The 23,605-nt window shown below is 39.7% G+C and overlaps 1 protein-coding gene across 9 annotated transcripts in view; it reads right to left on the bottom strand.

Annotated features, from left to right (window-relative positions):
• LOC121875974 (TWiK family of potassium channels protein 7-like) overlaps positions 1-23,605 on the bottom strand; it is an 84,179-nt gene that overhangs the window by 15,969 nt on the left and 44,605 nt on the right. For 4 of the 9 annotated variants that reach the window (XM_042380808.1, XM_042380805.1, XM_042380802.1 and 1 more), the window contains exons 6-9: positions 3,549-3,614; positions 2,004-2,176; positions 729-936; positions 17-155 (exon numbers count right to left, since the gene is read on the bottom strand). In XM_042380808.1, coding sequence (XP_042236742.1) covers positions 17-155; positions 729-936; positions 2,004-2,176; positions 3,549-3,614 — 586 coding nt within the window. Of the gene's footprint in view, positions 1-16; positions 156-728; positions 937-2,003; positions 2,177-3,548; positions 3,615-5,563; positions 5,579-6,958; positions 6,974-8,689; positions 9,471-23,605 lie in introns of those variants that run through there. The other 5 variants (XM_042380809.1, XM_042380806.1, XM_042380810.1 and 2 more) reach the window with 5 other exon arrangements.

Here is a 23,605-nt window from a genome sequence, read left to right as displayed (position 1 = left end):
GCAGGTTAACACTTACCGATGGTGGTTGTTATGGTAGAACAGAAGAACATGGTCCTCCAAAATGTCCATATCCGATCGTCGGTGTCTGGGGAGGCGCCTTCCGCCCAGGAGTGTTTGATCTGGTTGTCGTATGGCTTTAGCAACCCCGTCACTATCTGGGGGAGAGTCGAGGGTTACCGGGAGATGTTCACTATATGCATTACAGCCCTTTTCCAGATACCTAATTATGTAAACATTGTATATTATAATAAGATAGTAGTTTTAATTAGTTTATATGACTTATAAATATCCTGTGACCAACTGTACATAACCTGGGCATTTTTCTTTTAACTCACGATAAAGAATTAAGATTCAAGTTAAGAAATCATATATTTATAGGATATAATACTCTCTCGTCAGGAAGAATATTAAAGATTGACGTTGGTAATAAGTCAGTCAGAAATACAGTCTCTGAAGGCAGGAGTGGGAGTCTGATTAAAATTTCATCAGATCGGTGTACAGACAACACTGGGAGAATATCTAATATTTCTGCCTCGACACTGACCTTGAGAAACATTTGTTCAAGAAAAGAAAATTATTGTGTGATGTCGTGTTTGAGAGAAAACCTTTCTTTGTTCTAACCATTACCTAACAGTCTACTTCGTCGAATCATTGTTCTTCTCTACCAACTGTCATTACTATTACGATCTCTCTCTCTCTACACGTCTATTTACATAATGGTTTCTTACCCCTTCCCATCGAGTGAAATTAATACCCTTGTTCTGGACTAGACTTTCCCAGACCGACTCAATCAGCTTGGCCCTCGCCTTCTCGATCTCAGCCTTCTCCTCGTTCTCATGTGGTGCCTCGAGAGCGATGAACAGCAGCGCCCCCAGTGCCGTGTAGCCTGCCAGCACCAGGAACATGAATACGTGAGCGAACCCCTTCCGAGAAAATCTGTCAGGGGAGGACATGAGAAACTGTCAGGGGGAGGATACGTGAGAAACTGTCAGGGGGGGGATACATAAGACGTTAGCCCCCAAAGTGGCTGGCGTACACTCAGAAGTAAACACGTCCAGCCACTAACAATTTTATATGGTATTAAAATGTCAAAATTACAGAAGAAAAAAAAAATGCTGGTATGTTGTTTTTCGCTTTCAGTAAAATAAATAAAAGTTAGTGAAGAAGAGTTGTCATACATCTGGTTGTGGACACTGTTAAAGCCAAGGAATAGTTAAGTTATTACTCTAATCGTTGTCGTTATTTCACAGCAGATATTAACAGCTCTATAGACCACATTTAAAAACAGTATATGATATTAATTCAAGTACCAATACGAGACTATTTTTTATATGTAAGTACTGTACTGTAATGGCAGTTTGTGTTCTGGGAAGATGATTAATAATGATCTTTACTTGTTATCGCTACGTGCCAGCCACATGTTGAGTAAAGAAACTGTTTACTACTCATAATAGCTGACTAAGCGAGATGGAGCTGGTAGCAGCTGTATGACTGTCTGAGGGGCAGTCTCGCCTTCTATCATAGAGATAAGATCTAGAATTTTCGTTCCTGCCAACATCTACCAGGAAGATATTATATTCGTTCTCGTTGGTCAAACCCTAGACCCCAAAACGTGAGTGTGATTGTAAACTATTAAATTCTCTAAGAACTGTAAATAACTTTAATAAGTGTATTTATGTACTGTATATTGATCATATTATACAAACTGTCTCCTGATGTATCAACAATTGTAACATGCGAGTTATATTTAAGAGGTTAATGGGTCAGTTACTGTATATTGATCGTACTATTCAAACTGTGTGTCCTGATATACCAGCAGTTGTTATATGTGAATTGTTCTTTAACAGGTTTTGACCGAATTCTACTCTTCGCGTCAACAAGGGTCTTATTATCCAGCACAAACCAATATCGCTCCTATGAGTGGTTAAAATACTAATTCACGTGCGAGGCATCTGGTACCGAGTGACCGCAGAGTCATGTTAGAGGTAAAGAAGTTGACTTACGTGGTGATCTTCTCAACAGCGAAGAGTGTGAACTTCTCGCCAACACTGAGGCCGGACTTGGCCTGTTCCATCGCCGCCTTGGCCGTCTTGGAGGTGTGTGAGGCCACCCACTGGCTGGCTCCCACCGTCGCATCCTTCATGTGGCCCGACACACTCACTGTTTTGTCCTTTACCTGTACACACACACACACACACACACACACACACACGAATATACACATGCACAGAAATACATACATATCCCCATTCCCATATACATGCCCAAAGTCGTTTCCACACGTTCACACAAGACACATGTGCCCACGAACGACCACAAATAAACACACACGCACATCAGACATGTACAGAACCCACAAACACACACGTCGGCACCAAGAAAAAAATATGAAAAAGAGAAGAAGAGAGAATATTAATATACAGGTATAATGTAGGAATAATATTTACATCATCTATTAAAAATTAAGTAAAGAAAAGCTAGATGAAGTGTTGTAGAAATATTACCTCATAACAGAGCAAACTTAGCACAGGCAAATTGGGAATTGTTAATACACTAAGTTATCTATTTTTATGTTTTATATTCTATTCTTCCTTTAATTTTTTCATTTATTTCAGGCAGTTCTTAAGTACAATATATATGTACACCAACTTAACATTCAGTTCAGTTGTCTAAAAGAGTAAATTGAGATCACTTTTACATATAACTATATAAGAAAACTTTAAAACATTAAACCTTTCTCCTTTACACTATAACGTTAACAACAATAAAGGAAACCACCAAGCACTGTATGCATCTTACAACAACTTCTCAAGGGTCATTTATGTAACTTGCTCCAAAAAGTAGCTTCACGGTGGACGACGATGAATTTCAAAATGAACACTGCGACTACTGTTGTCTCGTTAGTGTTGTCAAAATCTTTCGTCCGTTGTGTCATATTGCCTCACACAAAAATCATAAAGCTACTTTTTGGAGTTAGTAACACTTGAGTTACTTTATACAAGCAAAAGTTTACTTATACTAATTCTTGTAAAAAAAAAATCTGCTAAATAAACACTCCGACCATCTGATGAGACTGAAAACATGCAAGAGACAGATGAAGTAACCGTAGACAGTTGAAGACAGTACATAAGACAGTCAAGACATAGTTACAGTACAGTGCATCAGAAACTGGTAATCACTAATACTCTAACAAGTAATCAGTGAAGTTATTATCCAACAGTTTTCTAGTTATCTTTGACTAACGTTCTCCTTAACTCATTCACTACATTTAACTAATCTACAATAAAGACACCCACACTAATTTTCTCCAGGTTACATAGACAGAATATTCCGAGTTAGGTTGGGCTAGTCTAGTCATGGTTACATTTCGCTATTCTAAAATACAATATAAGTACAGATGAACCAAAAAATAAGGAAAACAAATATATCCACTGTTTGAGACATTCACATAATCTATTCCAGGTTACACTGTAGCTTGGGTGTTCTAGGTCACAGTTGTGTTAAGAGCCTGGTACAGTACTACAACAAATATATAGTTTGGTAAGAACCATTTTGGTGGTAGCCTCCACGTCCACTATCAGCCGCTGACTCGTCTCCTTCGTCGAGTCCACAACCTGGGTTTATGGAGTAACCTGAGTATATTGTGGTGATGATGGTGGCAACACTGATGATGGCAACACTGATGATGATAACAGTGATGGTGACAACAATAATGATGACAACACTGATAATGACAACGCTGATAATGACAACGCTGATAATGACAACACTGATAATGACAACGCTGATAATGACAACACTAATAATGACAACACTGATAATGACAACGCTGATGATGATATCACTGAAAATGACAACACTGATGGTGACAACACTGATGGTGACAACACTGATGGTGACAACACTGATGGTGACAACACTGATAATGACACTTCCTACAGTGTAGACGTGGATAAGGAACACATTAATGAAAATGTAGACAACACTGAAGCATTATGTGTACAGAGTAGAGGATTCATAGTATCTAGCATAAACCATCAAGCAGGACTGTACTGTACTGTACTGTACTGTAAAACAAACACACTGAACTTTGTTGACGGCGTGAGTACACATACGCAATGCCGTGTGTGACGCAATGTATATAAGGCAACACCTGTTTATGACAAACAGTAGAGACGCACATGACATTACCTGTCGAACGTAATTACGGTGATGAAACACCTGTTAATGACTCATCACTACAACAATTACAAGAAATAACAAGTGTACAACTGTTTATACATCACCGTGATTCAACACCGTGTCTTAAATAACATACAGTCTTCTACAGGACAGTAACTCTATCAAGACAACGACGACAGATAACTACTTTAAATCAATAACATTAAAAGAATAAAAAACAAACTGTGCCCACGTTAAAGTATATGAGACAATACTCTTTCATATATTAATGACCCTGGACAATATCCACTTTAATAAGCAGCTGATCACCACTAATCAACGCCACTTGACGCGTTACACGGATGTTTTAAGGTCCAGGAATTAGTACCAATAGTGAACAGTGAGTTGATAGACAACACATTAACTAAGCCACAAACACTTAAATAGACCACTAATTAGCACCAATAAGACACTTGACATCAGGATCATGTTTTGAACGCCACTAATTAATCAGCGCCACTAACACACAACTTGAAGAGTCATTATGTATGCACCTTACGCTTAGTGGCGGAGACGTCCCCTCGCAGTTGTGTTGCGAGTGACGCCGCCAGCTGGGTCACCTGTTGCCTCCTGGAGCGCGGGGGAGACTGATGTGTGGAGATGACACACCTGTATTGCCTGTCATTATGTGGCTCTCTGATGTACTGATTACTACTACTACACTATTACCTCATGCACATGTTCTCTAGGACTTGCATGACGAATGACAGGCTATATACAGCAAGAGTGACTGACTGACTGTGCATATGAATAGAGTGGATGACTGTGCATTCCAGGCGACGGACTATACACATCAAGGGAATGACTGACTGTGTGCGAGTGATTGTATACAGTGTGTGCATTACATACCCATTTAACTCTCATTAACTTGGCTACTACATGCATGTCTCTGGTCACACAGGACACTAACACTGCGCTACACAAGTATCCTGGAGGTGTATGAGAGGTTAGCTACACCCGCCTCTGTCCTCAAGTGTCGAACAAAAGGTAACTACACTATTTTTTTGTATTGGTAAACAAATTCTCTATAAAATATGTACTGTAATGTACTCTAATAACTATAAATGTTTCGTTTGTGTCGATATAAGTGAGGCAACTTTAAATGAGCTTATATTCTGAAGGCAGGAAAGAAGCTTTAAACAAAACAATTTAAGAAGCACCATCAACAGAAGCTGCAGGGTGACGTGCTTCATTATGTAAATATAATTTAATATTCCCAGCAAACTTGTTTCTAAAATGTTCTCCTGAAAAAAGTAAATAGAGCAGTTAACGGCACAACAACTATGGCAGTCATGTACACAAGTAAGGAGAACATGCAGGAAATAAATATATCTCAACTCACAAAGGCAAACGGGTTCTGAAAAATAAAGAAACACGTTTAATATAGGAATTTTTTTTTATATATGACCTAATTTAGGAGAGCGACTGTACAGTAAGATATAACTTTACAGAGACAGTTGGTGGAGTCTCAAGTTGGTTCTGTGAAACGTAAACAGTATTAATGAGCAGAAAAGCTTCATGGAACACTTGATCATTGATGTTCTATACTGTACAACATAATGTTTACATAATACTTCCTTGAGAAAAATGTATAGTATACATCAGATGCCTAAAAGAGAGCCCGGGATCTCAACTTGCTCAGCCATGTTAATATTGTTATTATTATTCACTCTGTATCTGTGTTTTTTCTGGCTAAATAAACTGTTTCAATTCAATTCAGTTAAATTCAAGGGATCTACATAAGTGAAACAATAGTGTATCTTTCCTTTCACATAAAGGATTCACCAGTAAGCTCTCTCTCATAAGTTTAAGTGATGAAGTTCCTTTCTATTTTATGTTGTACTGATACTTCAGGCCTTGTCTCACCCTCCCTCACTGTGACTATATCAAAGTAAAATAATATTCTGATCCCGACAGCTTAGGCTAAAGTCAGGTATTTAATCTCCCCAAAAATTTCTCATTGAATTCATTGTAAAAGAAACAATTGGGAGATTATAGAAAAACCTCACTGGTGCGTCCTGGTGCAAACAACTGGTAGGAATGACGTCATGCTAAGTTAAGGTTAATGAGATAAGTTATGTCAGGTTACATGGACAGTCACGTAATGTTAACAATATTATCTTATGGTGCGTGACAGTATAGAGCTCGTGTACTGTATACAGGTAACATATTTTTACTATATACACACATGCTAATTAAACGTAGATTATCAACATCATTAGGTGTATCTCTCTTCTGAAACTTGGTATTTGTGTACACGAAGCGAGAGTGTGATTGAGCAAAAAAGCGACTGGCTGCTTAACCATGAAGCGAGCAACTACAGTAGGTCTTTAAATAAGCTTATTATTACATGCAGTGACTCAGTGTGACCACCTGGTACAGGGGTCAACCTTGAGCCTCGACGTAACATGAATGACAAGAAGACACAAACTGACGAGAGGCAGTTGATTGTTTAATTAAACTTGTTTATATAAACATACATACAGTGTCAATTATTTATTGATAAGTTTATTGTTAGAGCAGCAGTAGAGTCGAGCTGTGCACACAAGCAGTGGCATAAGTTTATAAGTGCATTATTATGTTATTCTATCAACTTAAGAATGTTCTTCCTCTTAACTTTTTTCAAAATAAAGGAAATAACATTATTTTGTGTAGGTCAGCAACAGTGGTTCGCTTGAAGCTTTAGACAGATCTAACAGGACTAAGAGAGTAAGAGAGTAAATTAATAACAACTTACAGATGCAAACAGATTCTGAAAGGAAACAAAAATGTATACAATATTAACACAGACAAAATCAAATAGGACCTACAGTACTGTCGGCTCAGTCATTAAAAAATCTAATTCGAATTACTAGTGTCCAATACATAGTTGCTACAGTCTACATAAACAGTAAACATCATAGACTTCTGCTTCTACAGTTTGTTGACATTGATGAATAGTTCCCCTAAGACAATCATGCACTATGGTCCCGCTTATATAAATGTCACTATTCAACTCTCGTCATCTATCCTAGGAGACACCGACGGACATTAACCACTTATTTATTCCCCCAGAAGCTTTAATCTGAAAACTTAACGGAGAAAGTTTTAGAAAATACCAGATTACAATATATCCGCCAGACCATTGTGTACTCACAGATGGCTAGCTCACATAAACACTCCCTCACAACATTGGATAAAAGCCGATTTTTTTTGACAGCCGAGAGTTTCCAGACGATGTTGAGAAAATAAATATTATTCACCTGATGTTCAAGGTAAAATTATGTTACAGTAAACCTTGTAAACCTTTGGTAAGAGACTGTTGGCTGATATACTGTTTTACATTTCTTATTAACCTGTAAGATTTTTAAACTGATTACAAAACCTTTATTGTAAATTGTATATTTTGTGCAAAGAATATTGGATTGATAGAGGTAAATATTGAGTCTTAAAACCTTCTCGGCAAGACCATGATATTTCACCATTGAGATCCTAAACTGTTGCAAACTGGTGTAGAGAAACATGTGAGTGTGTATTTATATATGATGACAACATTCACTGTTCTGTGTATCTTGCCACCAACAGACTCACCAACACACCAACACTGTACTGTACATCTGACAACCACAGACAAACTTCTCACCAACATATACGGTCTGCTAACATGAACAACAACAGAGAGTAAGTTATTCACAAGTTATTCCCAGATGTTGTACAATAATAATCCATGTTTTCCTTTGTACATGTAGAGCTAAACAACTTATAACTACACACACACACACACACACACACACACACACACACACACACACACACACACACACACACACACATAAATACCAACGCTCAGTTTACCATCACATACCGGGACACCACTAAGGTAAATAACTGCAATATTTCATTTAAAGTTGGTGGTGATATTATTCTTGTAATATCGGGCCTGAATACTGGTGAAGTTTGGGAAGTCATAGTAATGGTATCTGCTGTGAAGTCTAAAACACGGTTCAGAAACAGTTACAAATCTGTTTAATAAAGTATTACATATGTTATTATATGTATTTTTATAGACAAAACAAATAAAAACAGCTGGTTCATCATAATTAGTTTAAGGTTGTAATAAATAAGGTATATACAGAGATGTTCAGTCACTGTCACACTTGTAAATAATAAATCCTTGTTTCATGAGGATGACGACGACACGAGAATTCAGTAACGCTCATAACTGTTGTCTTTACTAACTATAAAACCTGACACACATAAGTTTCCAAGCGAGTTGTGAATACACGAGACCGTAGAGTAAACGAAACACTGGTTGGTAAGTCCGTAGAATTCTAGGTACAGACAAACTAACTTAAACTCATAACCTTCTATTACCTCAGAGAGAATAATTCCCTGACACTTTGTAATTATCGGAAGGAATCTCTCAATAGTTTCACCATTCTCATCGAACTATTGCAATAAATTAAGACAAGAGAGCATTGTGTCTCACCTTCTCGATGGAGACGAAATCTGGGAGCCGGAGAGCTGAAGATCTCCGGCTCTTGACTCTCTCCACCGCCACATCCTTCATGATCCCGGACAGTAGTTACTAGGAGACAGGTGAGGCAGAGAGGTTCAAGGGCCAGGGTTGGGGGGAGGTGAAGCTTCCTTTCGTTATAGATATTTCTTGGTATACAGTTGTCATATATTTCCTCACTTCTCTTTCTGTCTTGTGGATAGTTTACTTTATTGTCTTAATCTTTTCATTATTACGTAAAAAAAAAAACTATTTCTGTCCTGCTGGAGATATTCAAAGTAAAGGTTCTTATGTTAATAAATATCGTCAACAGAGAGTAACTTTAACTTGATTTAACTGAGCCAGATTTTACCACGACGCACCACAAGCCACACACAGTCCAGCATGTGGCATCAAAGGTTAGTGTGCGTGTGGATTTCGTTTACTTCAAGTCAGGTAATGTTGGATATTTACCTACAAGTTTGTTCATTTTTAAAGAGTGCAATGGCCTTTGTATTTTTGTGAAGGTAATCCTGAGTCAATTTAAGCGGCAGGAAGTGAACATTGTGTAGACATGATTCTGTACACATGTCATTTCTTGAGAGGCTACGTGTTGGCAAGGCTGTGGAGGCGCTGTCACTCCCATATTATAATGAAGAGTCGAATAATTTAAGTATATTATAACTATTTGCATCTGTATTAATATATGTAACTATGTATACATATTCTTTTATCTATAGAACTATTCATTCCTTCATCTAAATATGTAAATTTATTCAGGCGTACACGCACGCACGCACGGACGCACGCACGCACGCACTCAAGCACGTACACACACACACGTGAGAGAGGTCTCTGATATATAAACGTGTAAAAGAATTTTCAGGTTAACTCGTATGTACAGTAGATAATCGACTACAATTACCAGCTGCTGTGTACCTTGTGTTGTTGACAGTGGAGGTGGGGGAGGAGGGAAGGGGAAGGAGGGGAAGGAAGGAATGGAGAGGAGGAGGAGGAAGGAAGGGGAGGAAGAGGGAAGGGTAGGAGGAGGAACGGGGAAGAAGAGGGTAGGGGGTGGAAGAGGAAATGGGGAAAAAGAGGAGATGGGATTTGGGAGGAAGAGGTAAGGAGGGGAGGAAGAGGTAAGGAGGAGGAGGAGGAGGAGGAGGAGGAGGAGGAGGAGGAGGAGGAGGAGGAGGTAAGGGTGGGGGAGGAAGACTGGGAGGGCTAGTCGAAACACAAATATCAAAATGATATAAAACAAAATACGAGACAGAATTAGTGTTTACTTCGCGTGCTGAGAACGACCAGGACCTCGCGTGATTACTTCCAGTGTAGCAGGAGCGGGCAGCCAGGCACTGAGGAGGCCAGGGTGGTAGCGCAAAGCAAGACCTCTCATACATGTGCTCGTAATTCATGAGGGTTCCAGGATACTGTACTAGTCTTTTATTACAGTATTTTCAAGCTTTTTTTTTTAAATGCCACTATGAGTGTATTCTGTGTGTGTGTGTGTGTGTGTGCTCACGTGTATATATATATGTGAGAGTGCATATGAGTGATTATATTTTCACAAACAATACTGTATTTGTATTGATGTAATTCTAATAGATTCCCTTAAATAAAAGCCACACCCACGTAACCACACACACACACACACACACACACACACACACACACTTATCGTCGCTATTCACTGTCACTAGTTATCTTCACTACTCATTATTTACCTTGATGCCAGTACTCACTATCACCATGCAAGTCACCATTCAGAGTCTTTAATTACCATCACCATTATTTCACCATTCAAAGGTTACCACCACGTGCTCCCACTAATCGTTTACATGTCACCAATAAGAGGATTCATTGACACAGGGTTACAGACACACAAATACTTCGGTCTTGTCAGTACGTAACATATACTGTACAGGTAAAATCAAAAGATGTTCAATGTTAATCCTTATTTTCATAAATTGCTCAAAATTATCTTCAGGTAAATAATTTCTACGGTGGAGGTTGAAAGATTTTTCCCCGTAGCCGAATGATTCATAGATAGATGTATGAACTTTTGTTATGTTCAAGAAACAGAAAGTCCCACAGGTATAACGTAACAGTTCAATATTTTAACGAGAAACATCGTCTTATGTTTTCCTCACAAATATTACGGTTGTCAAGGTCACCATCAATGTTTACAGGAGCATTTAATGGAAGTAATGACGTTGTTGTCTCTTATATTTCACGAATACATCTGTCTATATTTTTGCTCATTTATTGTTAATGTTTGTATCTCGTCTTATTGCAGAGGAAGAAATCCAATGTTGTGTTCCTTGCTGACACACACACACACACACACACACACACACACACACACACACACCCACATTTTCAAGGGGGAAACGTCAAATTGGTTTTAATGTTCTTCACAAAAGCTTTTTTTTATTTGTTCACCTGCACTGTCTCTGGTGTGGTATAACACTTACAAACTTCACTCTTACTCCTTGGCTGTTTGGGTTTCACTGCGGTCAATAAAGTCAAATCTGTCACTAATTAGTGTAATGATGTCCTGAAATTTACACAGAAAAACCAACTTATCGCTCACCAACACGCCAATATAAAGATTTAATATCACATTCCTTTGTATACGGTGAAGGAACATGGATGTTAGTACGGTAAGCTTGGCGCCAGGGCACCAGTATGTGTCTACACTATGCGTCGCTGACTGACTCACTGACTCCTGGTGGTCCCTACTCGAACACCACCACTGCCACCAGCTCTACTGGAAGAACACTGCGGTTCCATTCACCAAAGTACCGCGGACAGTCGGTTCTTTTGGGGTAAAGAGACTCTTACTTCATCCAAGAATAAGTGCGATTATTTCCCGCCAGTCTAGGCAGAGTTAGCACACTATTAACCCAGACCAGAGAACGAACACGCGTGGGCTGTGCTCGGTCATGTCATATTCAAGCGATATGTCGAAACATTTCGCTCACTCAAGTTTGGAATCAGTTTTTTTTGTGCAGTACCACAATCTTTAGGGCTACAAAAACTTGGCATAATTAATGAGCATTGTGTTTGTACTGGCAGACAGCACGCAATATGTTTCCCTAATTCCAAGCACAATGCGCAGTTTATCACCATAATGCGGTAAATAGTTGTTTTATGATACGACAAACTAACATGGTGTTGACTCACTTAAGGTATAATACGCCATTAGAATATTAACTCTAATTGAAAAAGGAATTCCCACATTACATATTACTTTACTGCGTCTTAATATTGTTCTTCCTTCACGTGACAGACAAAAGAGGTCAAGCTTGGTTACCGTCACAGTGATTGATGATGATCCATTGAAACCATATTTATAAAACATAAGTGAATTGTTGGCCTCACAGCAGGACTACGTGGGACATTGGTCAACCTATATAAAAACTGAACCGAGAGACACTGAACATATCCAAGTAATGCTGTACTAAAACTGACTGAAATGTGAGGTTCTGTATACAGTAGGTGTATGTGTGACTAGTTAAGCATCTTCTGAGAGAGAGAGAGAGGGGGGGGGGACGCGCTTGTGACATCATTAAAAGACGTCAATAGAAACTGTTGTTGAAGTAATCCCATAAATTTATCCCCTAATCATTACTCATATAGTTATAATTATATTCAATGTGAGTCTTGGTCATGTTTCTTGAGTAACTTCTGCCATTACCAAGTTATGTGTAACTGAAAAAAAAGCCAGAATTTAAATTACATTCCCCTACAAGAGAATTATTTCCTGTGCATCAAAGGACAAAAAAATACTGAACACTCAATTATGGGCTAATTATTTGTCTTCGAAATTTCATGAGGGCGTTATCGTAAGTCATGAACAAACTTAGCACCTCATAGTCACTGATACACAAATAATTGAAAACTGATGAGATGTGGCTTTATAAGGACTAAAAATTGTCACGTTGTCATTTGTGACTCTCGCCCCCTGGTGTTGCCTCCTGCCTGACGTTTGGTGTTGTATCCGGTTGAGCATTACAAGGATCAAGTGATGCCCTGGAGTATGTTTGCTAGTTTTTGTGTCTGGTCTTATCCCTCAAGGTTACACCACCTGCTGGTCTGTTCAGGAGTATCCACCTAACGAGTCTCTCTCAAATGATCACGAAGTTGATCAGACAGACGTTCACATGCAAGACATTGTTGCAGTAGTTACGGTCAGTGCGGCACATGTTTTATTCTTCTTTTTTAACTCTAATGGAATGCTGGACGTCTTGAGCGGGACTGCATGTCGTCATATCGCTGTTATCAACACGGAAGTTGTGTGATGGACTCCTGGCGGGGTCACAGCAGCAGTACACACCTCACCTCACCTCACCTCACCTCACCTCACCTCACCTTCACTATATATTAGCGGCAGTAAACTAGAGCCACACAACACACCTGGCAGCCACTGTCCTCTACACCCAATCTGATTGATTCATATTTTCGTCATTAAGAAATGTTCTTATTTAAATTTGTAGTTTACTAAAGTATTTACGGGTTAAATACAGTAATATTTATTTTCTTTGGTGTTATTATTGTTACTCTACGTTAAATAGAATAAATATAATGAAATAAATTGTAGTGCAGAGTACTAACGTAGAAAAAATATAAATATAACCGTGTGGCAACCCTCTGTGTGGCATGACAGTGGGCACGATGACAGCTGTGACATTCCTCAGTGACACATGCTGACACCAACAACACTTAACTGTGGTGATTAAAGATGTCTATCATATTTATAGGTGTTTTTCAGGAACTTTACATAATTTAATAAGAATTATACAGTACATAACAACTTAGGAACAGTTAAGCAGTGAGCACAGTTGCCATAGCCTTGGACTGGACGTTCCCAAACCGGTAGTTACCAAGGCATGGTTGAGACTTAACTTTGACATAACAAGCAATATGAAAATAAGTTACTTTAATTTATTAACAATATCGAAATAACTGTTCTTAACCTGGGTAACTATAATACAAACATATTTAATGAATAGAACCTGAAATTTTGAAAGATAATTAATTTGTATAATGAAATGAAATTGCCACAGTCCTATCTTCCGGTGACGTCACGACACTGTACCTCTGGCAAATGGCTAGTCATTTTTCCTTGAAACTCTTTATATATTAAATTCTGAGAAACAAAAGTATATTGACGATTCTTGATTCTCTTGGCATAAAAATACCCGGTCAATATTAGTCTGGAAACTTGTGGATGTTACTTAAGAAACGAGTTTTTCGCTTGTGTTTATTTCGTGTTGTGTTACCGATATAGTTTGTATGTATGTGTGTAAGTGTGTGTGTGTGTGTGTGTGTGTGTGTGTGTGTAATCAGGGATGTCATCTACTGTACTATACTGTAGTGACTGTGCAACTAGGGATTTATTTTATGTATTCCCTAAAATATTAAGGACTTTCTTGTAATCGCTGGGACCATCACCTAACCTAACCATTAATCATGCTAGATTAGGTTAGGTTAGGTTAGGTTAGGTTAGCTGGCCGCACAGTCATTACAATAATTATATTTAACATGTTAGGGATTATATCATCGCCTGTTAACATGACACTAACGCCGCTTGGCCTTTTCTGCTGTGAAAAAATAACATCACCCTCACCACCAGCTGTCATACACCTTAAGCGTTCCTACAGTTACCAGGACGAGTGGGTGATATAGAGAGAGCTTTACCAGGAGAGGAGAGCTGACAGTAGCACTCCCTTCACACTATATAAAATAAGCTTACATAGGCTTACATAGGTGGCAAGGCCTGAATTTGTTTGCCCCCCAAAAATATTTAGTACAAAGGAACTAGAACAATTAGTAGAGAACCGCTAGTAGATCTTTCTCTCTCTCTCCACTAGATGACCTGTAGGTTTTTTTTTGTGAGGTGGAACACAAGGGGTCAAGGCTAGAACAAATTACATGGATAACCTTTAATGGTCAGCTCAGGTTGGTCAGGTTCTACTATAAGATTTTTTTGGGGTTCCATATATTCGATGACATTTCTCGCAAGTATACACGGGACATATACGCCTCACCTTTCAATATAAAACATCTGTAAACTACTCAACAGCAACAAAAAAGAAATAGCTTAATACAATGATGGATTCGTTGGCATAGGATCAAAGTTGGGTTGATTGAGAACACATGTACAGGATAAACTCTTCGCGGACGACCACCACTCTCCAGTCCATCTATCATGTGACCTGTCGGGTGGGGTCATTCACCAGTCTCCACACACACACACAGTCGCTTATGGCCCTTCTGTCACTACACATGTCACGTAAACTAATCTGTCATGGATGTGTCTTCCTTTCTCGTCCCAACTTTGTTTTCATCTTATCTCTAATTCACTTATTCAATTTCCTTATTCTACTACTGTGTTTGGGTTATCTCTCACAATGTCTCTCTCTCTATCTCTTAAAGTTCTGTCTCTCTCCCTTCCCCAGCACCCATATTTCTCCCATTTTTTGTCTATAATTCAACATCAACAACTCTGTTCTCACTCCTTCAAATTCCTCTCTCCAAAAATATCTCACTAATATCTCCAAATTGTCTCCAAGTCTCTCGTTATCTGTCCCCTCCGCAGTTTTATCTCCTTGTATCTGCTCATTCTGATTCTTGACGGGTCGTAATTCTTTTTTTTTACTCTCAGTCTTAAGTGTGTGAATGCTCCCCACCACCACACTACCCCCCTCCCCACCATCACACTCTACCCTCCCCCGCCATCACACTACCCTCTCCCTACCACAAGTACCCCCTCCCCATACATAATACCTTCTCCCCAGAAACAAGTATATCTGCTCCCCCGCATACGTGCTCCCTTGTCACCAGTACAGTTCACGGGGAGTGTATTAGAAGTAGTATTTGCCACCAGTAATGTATTGGAGGTAGTACTTGCCACCAGTAATGTATTGGAGGTAGTATTTGCCACCAGTTGCCACCAGTAATGTATTGGAGGCCACCAGTAATGTATTGGAGGTAGTACTTGCCACCAGTAATGTATTGGAGGTAGTATTTGCCACCAGTAATGTATTGGAGGTAGTACTTGCCACCAGTAATGTATTGGAGGTAGTACTTGCCACCAGTAATGTATTGGAGGTAGTATTTGCCACCAGTATTTGAAAAAGTGAAATCCGACACGAGGCTTCCACTGTAGATACTGAAGACCTCATGAGGTCGTAGGTAATAGGCAGCTACCAAACAGGGAGGTACTACCGCCTGGGAAGATATTGAAAGCATAGTGTATTGTTTAATGGTAGACCCTGCTGCTATGTGGCATCACAAAATTTGTGACCAAGTGCCAAGTTGCTAATCTAAATTTCTGCGAACCTAACTTAACTTAACCTAACCTAACCTAACCATACACGCGCATGAGACCAAGTTCAGAACTACCTCCCGGTGTTCTGAAAGGAAAAGAAGAAAACTAGAAGAGAAGTATAGGAGAAATCATGTCGAAATTAACTAAATGAGTGAGGAACGACGCAACATTTTAGCGTTAAATTGACGTAGATATAAACGTATTTTACAATTTCGCTTTTATGTTTATTTACTATTCATGTGATTGGTCGGCCTATTACTTGCACGCGCCAGTAAACCACCACCAACCCACCCACCCTCCCTCACCCACCCACAACTTTGTAACTCGTCATGACGCTGCCTGATAACTATGACGTGATTCTCAAACAACAAGCATTACTCCCTGGCCACTACTGACTCTTGATGTACTCTGAGGGGGAGAGACTTTGTGGTCACACTTGGTAGGGGGCCAGATGCTTGCCAGTCTCTTTGTTTTTCTGAGTTTAGAACACGATGTTGTGTGTAATAATAGTAAATCATAATAATTAACGGTTTATTGAAAACGTTCTGCAGCCCGAAAGCTGAAAATATACATTGGAAAAAATGACTTGTTACATACAAAGACATGGGGTGGGTGGGTCGTTTAACAAAAGCTTTCATTACTGAAAGAAGAAGGAACATGAATTGAACATACAAATTATTATAGTTTACAGTTGATGGCCCGGGACTGGGCTGGTCATGAAGACACCAGGTAGTGTGGTGTTCACGTGGTGTAGTAACTCGTCCTCGGGTGTTGATATGAAGGACCACACGTGGTCATGGGGACACCGGGTGGTGTGGGTGGTGTCACAGTTCCCCACCTTGCTGGGCGGTGTTGTTTTATCTCGTAGTCAGGTGTGAAGCCGACCCACTGTTGTTCCCAGGGTGGACTGATTAGCATCTCCTGGTCAGAAGATGGCGGGCAGTTCCCAGGGGTGCTTATCTGACTGGTGGGTCACTGCTCTCACTGGTACTGTCTAGTGCTGAATTCACTGGCTTAAACACTGTTCAACACTGGCCCCACTTCTTTCCAAAACGAAATTGTCACTTTTGATTATGTTGATATCCCAGTGGTGAGGATAGGTCGGGGAGAGAGACTTGGGGAATGGGCCGAACATTGACCAGGGGGGCCGCTGCTCAGTAGGAGCAGCGCCTGACTAGGTCTTGACCCTGCGGTGGTCAGGGATGTGTGTGTGTGTTGGGGTAGTGAAGGAGTTGAGAGACTGTAGGTAAACACAGGCCCCCCACCATCCCCCTGCCCCCCTCCCCCCTCGTGCACCCCTCCCTCGTGCACCCCTCGCGCACTCCCTCCCCCCGTGCACCTCACGCCCCCGTGCACCACCCCTAACTTTAATAAATACACTCCTAGACTAAATATATATAAAAGACTATATATAAGCTGAGATGACTGCGGATCCACACGACCAATGTCTATGTCTTACACACAACACAACACATCCGATAGCCACTGTACCTATACTAAACACGACTGATTTATGTCCCTTAATGAACTATATAAACAAGTTCGTTGACTCTCTCAGTGCACATGATTCGACGACGTTGCGGATTTTTGCGGGTGCGATGTGTGGCACCATGCCAGGATGCCAGCAAGCCAGACAGGCGAGTGTGAGAGAAGGAGGAGCAGGAGGAGAAGGTAAGGGAGAGAAGGAAGAGGTAGGAGGGGAGAGAAGGACAGGGTAGGAGGGGAGAGAAGGAAGGGGTAGGAGGGGAGAGGAGAAAGAGGGACAGTTTGCGTCTTTCTCCACTAAAATTGTAACACTACTCCCCCACCTACAACCATGGCACTGCCCCACCTACAACCATGGCACTTCTTTACGATTCTGGCAACTTGATTACAACTCTGACCGCTTTCTAACACCACTAACAACACCTTTACAACTTTCACAACACTTTCACAACTCTGACATCACTCTTACAATTATATGTCAGATCAGTAGTTTACAACACGGATCATTTTTTTACGAGTGGACCTGTGACTTTCCTCTCTTAGCCCTGACAAACTCTCACATCACTGACAGCGATAAGAAAACAAAACTGACAACCCCTCCAGTCTTTTTTTTCCAGTTGTCAACCCTCGTACATCCCTGACAACTATTTATCAACAGTTAACAACCCTTTAACAACCTCTCATAACCCTTTTACACGTTTACAACCGTCTTACAACTCTGACAATCTTTTTACAACTCAGATATATTCACCTACAACCCTGACAGTCCCATTTACAGGCCCTGGAAGTGTCATCTACAACTCATGACTCCCCTTCACGTGTGGCCATGGAAACCAACAACTGTGGCATCTCCTTATTACAACCCTGGCACTTCCCTCTTACTATGTTCAACTCACCTCCCTCCCTCGTAGTGCCGCACCCTGTTTAGCCGCACCCTGCCGCATGCGTTACTATATTTACCGTGTGTTTGAGGGTTCTTTTCATTGCTGTATGTTGTCATGCTCTGCCGCACGACTAGACAGCCACTGGCTCGTCGGGTCATGTCATAACTTATAACTGCAGCCTCCATGTTGGTGAAGGGAAGAGGGAAGAAGAGGAGGAGGAGTGAAATAGGAAATAAAAAAAAAAAAGAGTAAGAAGAATCGGAGGAAGAGGAGAGAAGTATGAAAAAATTGAGGAAGAAAATAGGGAGGAGGAGGAGGAAAAAGGTAGAAAAAAGGTAGAGTTAAAGAAGAAGAGTAGAGGGGAAGACAATGGTTGGTGTCGTTTGTATGGTAATGGTAGTCAGCTGGAGGTGTTGTGTTGTGTCTCCAGTCATCATATTCTCTAACCATTTGTCTTTACTTTACTAAATTATCAAACGTTTTCTCATATTCAGTATTCTAATTTTTTCTTTATTTATGTCTGTCAGTATTTATTTATCGGATGTTTCTCTGCTCATCTGTCTGTATCTCTGTCTTAATCTGTCTTTTTCTGTTAATTTATATCATAACAGCGCTTTTAACACCATTCCTGTAATATAACTTCTCTCGTCGTGCAGTAATCCATACATTATATTGCATCTTTCCCCTACCCACCCCCCCCCACCCCCATCACCCTCCCTACACACACCGTACAAAAGGGGTAAAAAGATATAACTGTCTTACTAATCTTATTATACTGACAAAGATAGTGAACTCACCATCAACTTCAACTCGAGACGGACACTGAAAAACCTGCCACCAAATCCTAACAGATCAGGTACAGTATTTTCGTTGTCTGACTTCGGCTGTGTGTTACCTACAACCTTCATTCACTTAAAAGTCAAATCACACGACTTTCTTTCATATCTTTAACTTTTTCTCATTTTATATCATTTTTCTCTATCTTTCCCTTTCACAGCTGCGGGTTCAGATCAAAGCTTCAGTCGCCCTTGAAAAAAATATTAATGTGTATAGTACAAATAAACTGCTATGTATCCGGCATTACTATGAGGAATATGCCACCCTTCGCTAAATCACTCCTTCATTTCTGTTACGGGTAAGAGATTTGCCATAGTTCTGTATTTCCTCTGATAAATGAAACGAACTGAGATTTGTGCAGTCAATGAGTATTTGTTTCTAAAAGGACGAACACCTAAGAATATCTTAATGCTGACTTGCTCCAAACACTTAGTAGTAATGTTTCCCACAGTGTAGGAGTGGTTGTCTAAGGAGGAGCCAGAGGGGACGAGCCAGAAAGATGTGGGGTCAAGTGAGGTCACAGCTACCATGGTCAGAGTCATAGCGGAACAAAACAACGTCGTTAAGAGATCCTCTGAGTCAAGTTATAATTACAGGAACATAAGAAGTAATTACTGTATTTTAAATTTAATCTGTAAGACGCGCCTCGGTCGTTTATACTCCCAGCAAGAAGGACCACACTGACTGACTTCTTGCCAGACGGACCGCATCACATATCAATGGTCGGAATACTTGATGTGACATTCATCCTCTGGTTAATGTTGCTCGGACATATTTTACCAGGTAATTTGAAACGGCATTTATATTGTTTATCTGTTGGTATGATTTTCCATCCTACTAGGTTAGGTTAGGTTAGGTTAGGTATGAAGATATTTATTTATATGTACAGTCGTATAATTATCTTCATGATCGCTATTTCGCAATTATTCGTATTTAGCGTAACATATAAAGTTTGTGTAGGTGTTATAACAAACCAGGTGGGTGCTGAGACCGCTGTGTACACTAGTTAGTATTCAATGTTTCTACACAAGGCCCACCACCTAAAATTATCACCAGCCGATCCTAAACACGTCAGGCCTGGTGTCACTACTGATGGTGAAGACATGATGGGTCTTAAATTAAACTTGGTCGTGTATAATTGCTGGCGGCAGTGACTCAGTATAGGACGGTCTGGTGTTCTGCTCTTATTTTAGGACCTACAGAGAATGTTGTTGTCTCATGAGGTTTTGGAAAAGCTTCGACAAATACTTAAACCAGATTTAATATTAGATGGTAAACTTTGTCACGTAGTACAAGTTAGTTAAAGACAATAGTTATGGGAAATTTGAGACATTACCTTGGCCTCAAACACATAATTTTGAATATTTAATGTAAGGTTACGTTACGTTAGGTTACGTTAGATTAGGTTAGGGAAGAAGTGAATGTTATGAAGTTAGTTTTCGAGAGTTCATAGTTTCTGTCAACAGTGTTTTGTAACAATAAATTCTTTGTTCAAACAAAATTATTTATGCTTTAAGTATTGTAGTATAATTACTCTACGTGTTTTATTTAAAAAAAAAAAATAAGTTGTTTGCTTTGGGTTAAAAAATAATAATCGTAAGTTGGTCTTTATAAATAGTAGAATCGATAATTAAACTAAAAGATGTCGTACACGGTATAGGTAGACATGTTAGTTTAGGAGGACCTACATAGTGGAGAGTGTGGCAGCCTGCACCCACTGGACGTGAAATGTAACAAGTACACACCGTTCGTTCTCCTCACCTGACACAACTATTTAGCACCTGTCTTGTTAACCTAATGACTTGGGACCCGGTGTGACTTTTTCCTTTGTTTCCGGGAAGTTTGATTATAACGTAGATATCGAACCCTCTGAGGTGGTTGACACAAGGGCCAACAAAACAAACTTAAGTGATGATTCAGTAGTGTTCCTATTACCTTTAAAAATAATTTCATATATACGAAAATTAAGCAGAAGGTTCGTAAGCCCAGTAGTACAGTACAGACAGACAGAGAGACAGACAGAGAGACAAACAGACATATTAAGAGGTTGCTTACGCTCCTAACCTCATCACCTCAGCATGTCCAGACCGCGTCAACTAATTCCTGAGTTTTATTTAGTTTTTAATTTGATTTTTCCTACGAATTGTGTTGTCTTATGAACTAACAATTATTAGTATAATCTATATTCCCCAAGACATTAACATTCACCTTTATTTATGATTATTCTTCCTATAAACAATAATTTATGTCACTTAACAAACTCATAAATTTATCTAATAAACTCTGATTTGTTTAAAACTAGATCGTAAATTCTTCTTCTTGATATCTTCATTTTATTGCTATGATTATGGGTACACAATCATGAAGTCTCCTTTGTTATCTTTTCTATCCCTTTTATACACACTACGGCTCTCATAAGGACCACCTTTGTATAATCTAACGCAACAATGTTCTTTTCAATTGAACTTTTAGTCTTGTTTTTCATTTTGCTTAATCTATTTTCTTCCCAAAATTATTACTTGTATTCATCCATACTAATATCATTTTAATTCTTCCATCTCTCTCTCTCTCTCTCTCTCTCTCTCTCTCTCTAACCATCTACTCAATTCTTCCACACTGTCCCTCCCTCTCTCCTTCTCTCTCTCCCTTTTTCTCCACCTCGAATCGATTCATGCAACCAGTTACTACATCTTCACCCAATCCCTCTAACTCACCCCCACCCCACACACACTCATCTTGGAATTCCTCTATAGCTCTCCACCTTATTGTTCTATACCATCCCTCCACCTCCTTTTTCCATTTACCATTCACTTCCTCCACTCACCTCCCCCCCCCTTCTCACTCAACCTTGTGCTGCCACCACTGGATATCACACGCTTGCTTGACTAAGACCCGGGTCCTCCCTTGCTAGACAAAATCTCCAGCGGATGGAATAAACGCGTCTCACAGTCACTGGATCGAGCACAGATCAAAAGTGTGTGTTGGCAGACTATGTTGATATGTACCTCTGGTGGCCTTGGTACACAAACAATATAATGATGTCTTGAGGGTTTATTATTAAGCTAATTTGAGAAGGATTTACATTAGGATAACTATATATTTTTTGGTTTAATTTTGAGGTAAGTTTTGTGGATTTCTTACTATTGAGTACATACTGTAGTTTAGTAGGATTAATTTTAGGAATAAATTAATGGTTTACGTAGATTAATTTAAGAATAATATATATATAAAATGAATGAATAGTTTGCTTGGATTAACCTCATGATAAATACTGTAATATGACTGATTTATAAAATTTCAGTCAAACTTACTGGGTCTCGAAAGAAAATTAATTGATCAAGAAGTCTATGTTTTTTCAGTATCAAATAATACAATAGCTTTATATATATTTATGAACGAGGAAAGACACACACACACACACACACACACACACACACACACACACACACAACACAAGTTACAGAGATCAGTAAAAGCTGTCTTCGCAATCACAGAAATAGACATGACTGTTACTGTCGCCAAACGTCTGCTTCTGGTGTCCCGCGCAGGAGCAGCCAAGAGGTCAACACGTAACCCCGTTTCTCACCTCCCCTCTTGCCTAGTAGTATAGGACACTCTTGTCTACCAGGAACCGTCCACACTCTACCAGGAGCAGCCCCACTCTACTAGGGGCCACCCACCCTCTTGTCTACTAAGAGCCACCCACACACTACCAGGGGCCACCCACATACTACCAGGGGCCACCCACACACTACCAGGGGCCACCCACATACTACCAGGGGCCACCCACACACTACCAGGGGCCACCCACCCTCACACAACATTGAAGTTAATGGAAGACTGGCGTAACTAACCACCATGGAGTTGAGCGACATCATCAGGATTTGTTTAACGATAAAATGTGTCTGTTATTTTTATTATATGTCCCGGATGCTCCAGATTACCTTATTCGTTTGATCACAAGGTTTTCCTCTTGCCAACAACGTTTGAGCAGTTGTAACGTACAGCTTGATGACGCTATTGCATAAACCATAATTAAGGTCGCATACAACATACAGTATACTCATCATCTATTTCTCTGTTAAATTACTTAAGAACAAGAATATTTATCACAACATACGTAGATATGAAGAACATTCGATTTAATCTAATATTAAGAAACACACGCGACTACGGCTCAAGAAAGCACTAGAGTGATCCACACACTCGTATTATTAGCCTACTGTGTGACCTAAGTGTGATTAGAAATGTAAAACAGGTCATTTTAGAGAGATTATGTTAATATTAATCTACTTGTAAATATTTCATCTCATAGGTTTTCGTGTATTAAAATAATTACACAAAAATCCGCAAAACGTTAAAACG

This window comes from Homarus americanus, unplaced genomic scaffold, assembly GCF_018991925.1.
Source record: "Homarus americanus isolate GMGI-L3 unplaced genomic scaffold, GMGI_Hamer_2.0 scaffold42818, whole genome shotgun sequence".
In the NCBI taxonomy this organism is placed as follows: domain Eukaryota; kingdom Metazoa; phylum Arthropoda; class Malacostraca; order Decapoda; family Nephropidae; genus Homarus; species Homarus americanus.
Note: the sequence above shows the minus strand (reverse complement) of the source record. Positions and strands in the feature narration are given on the sequence as shown.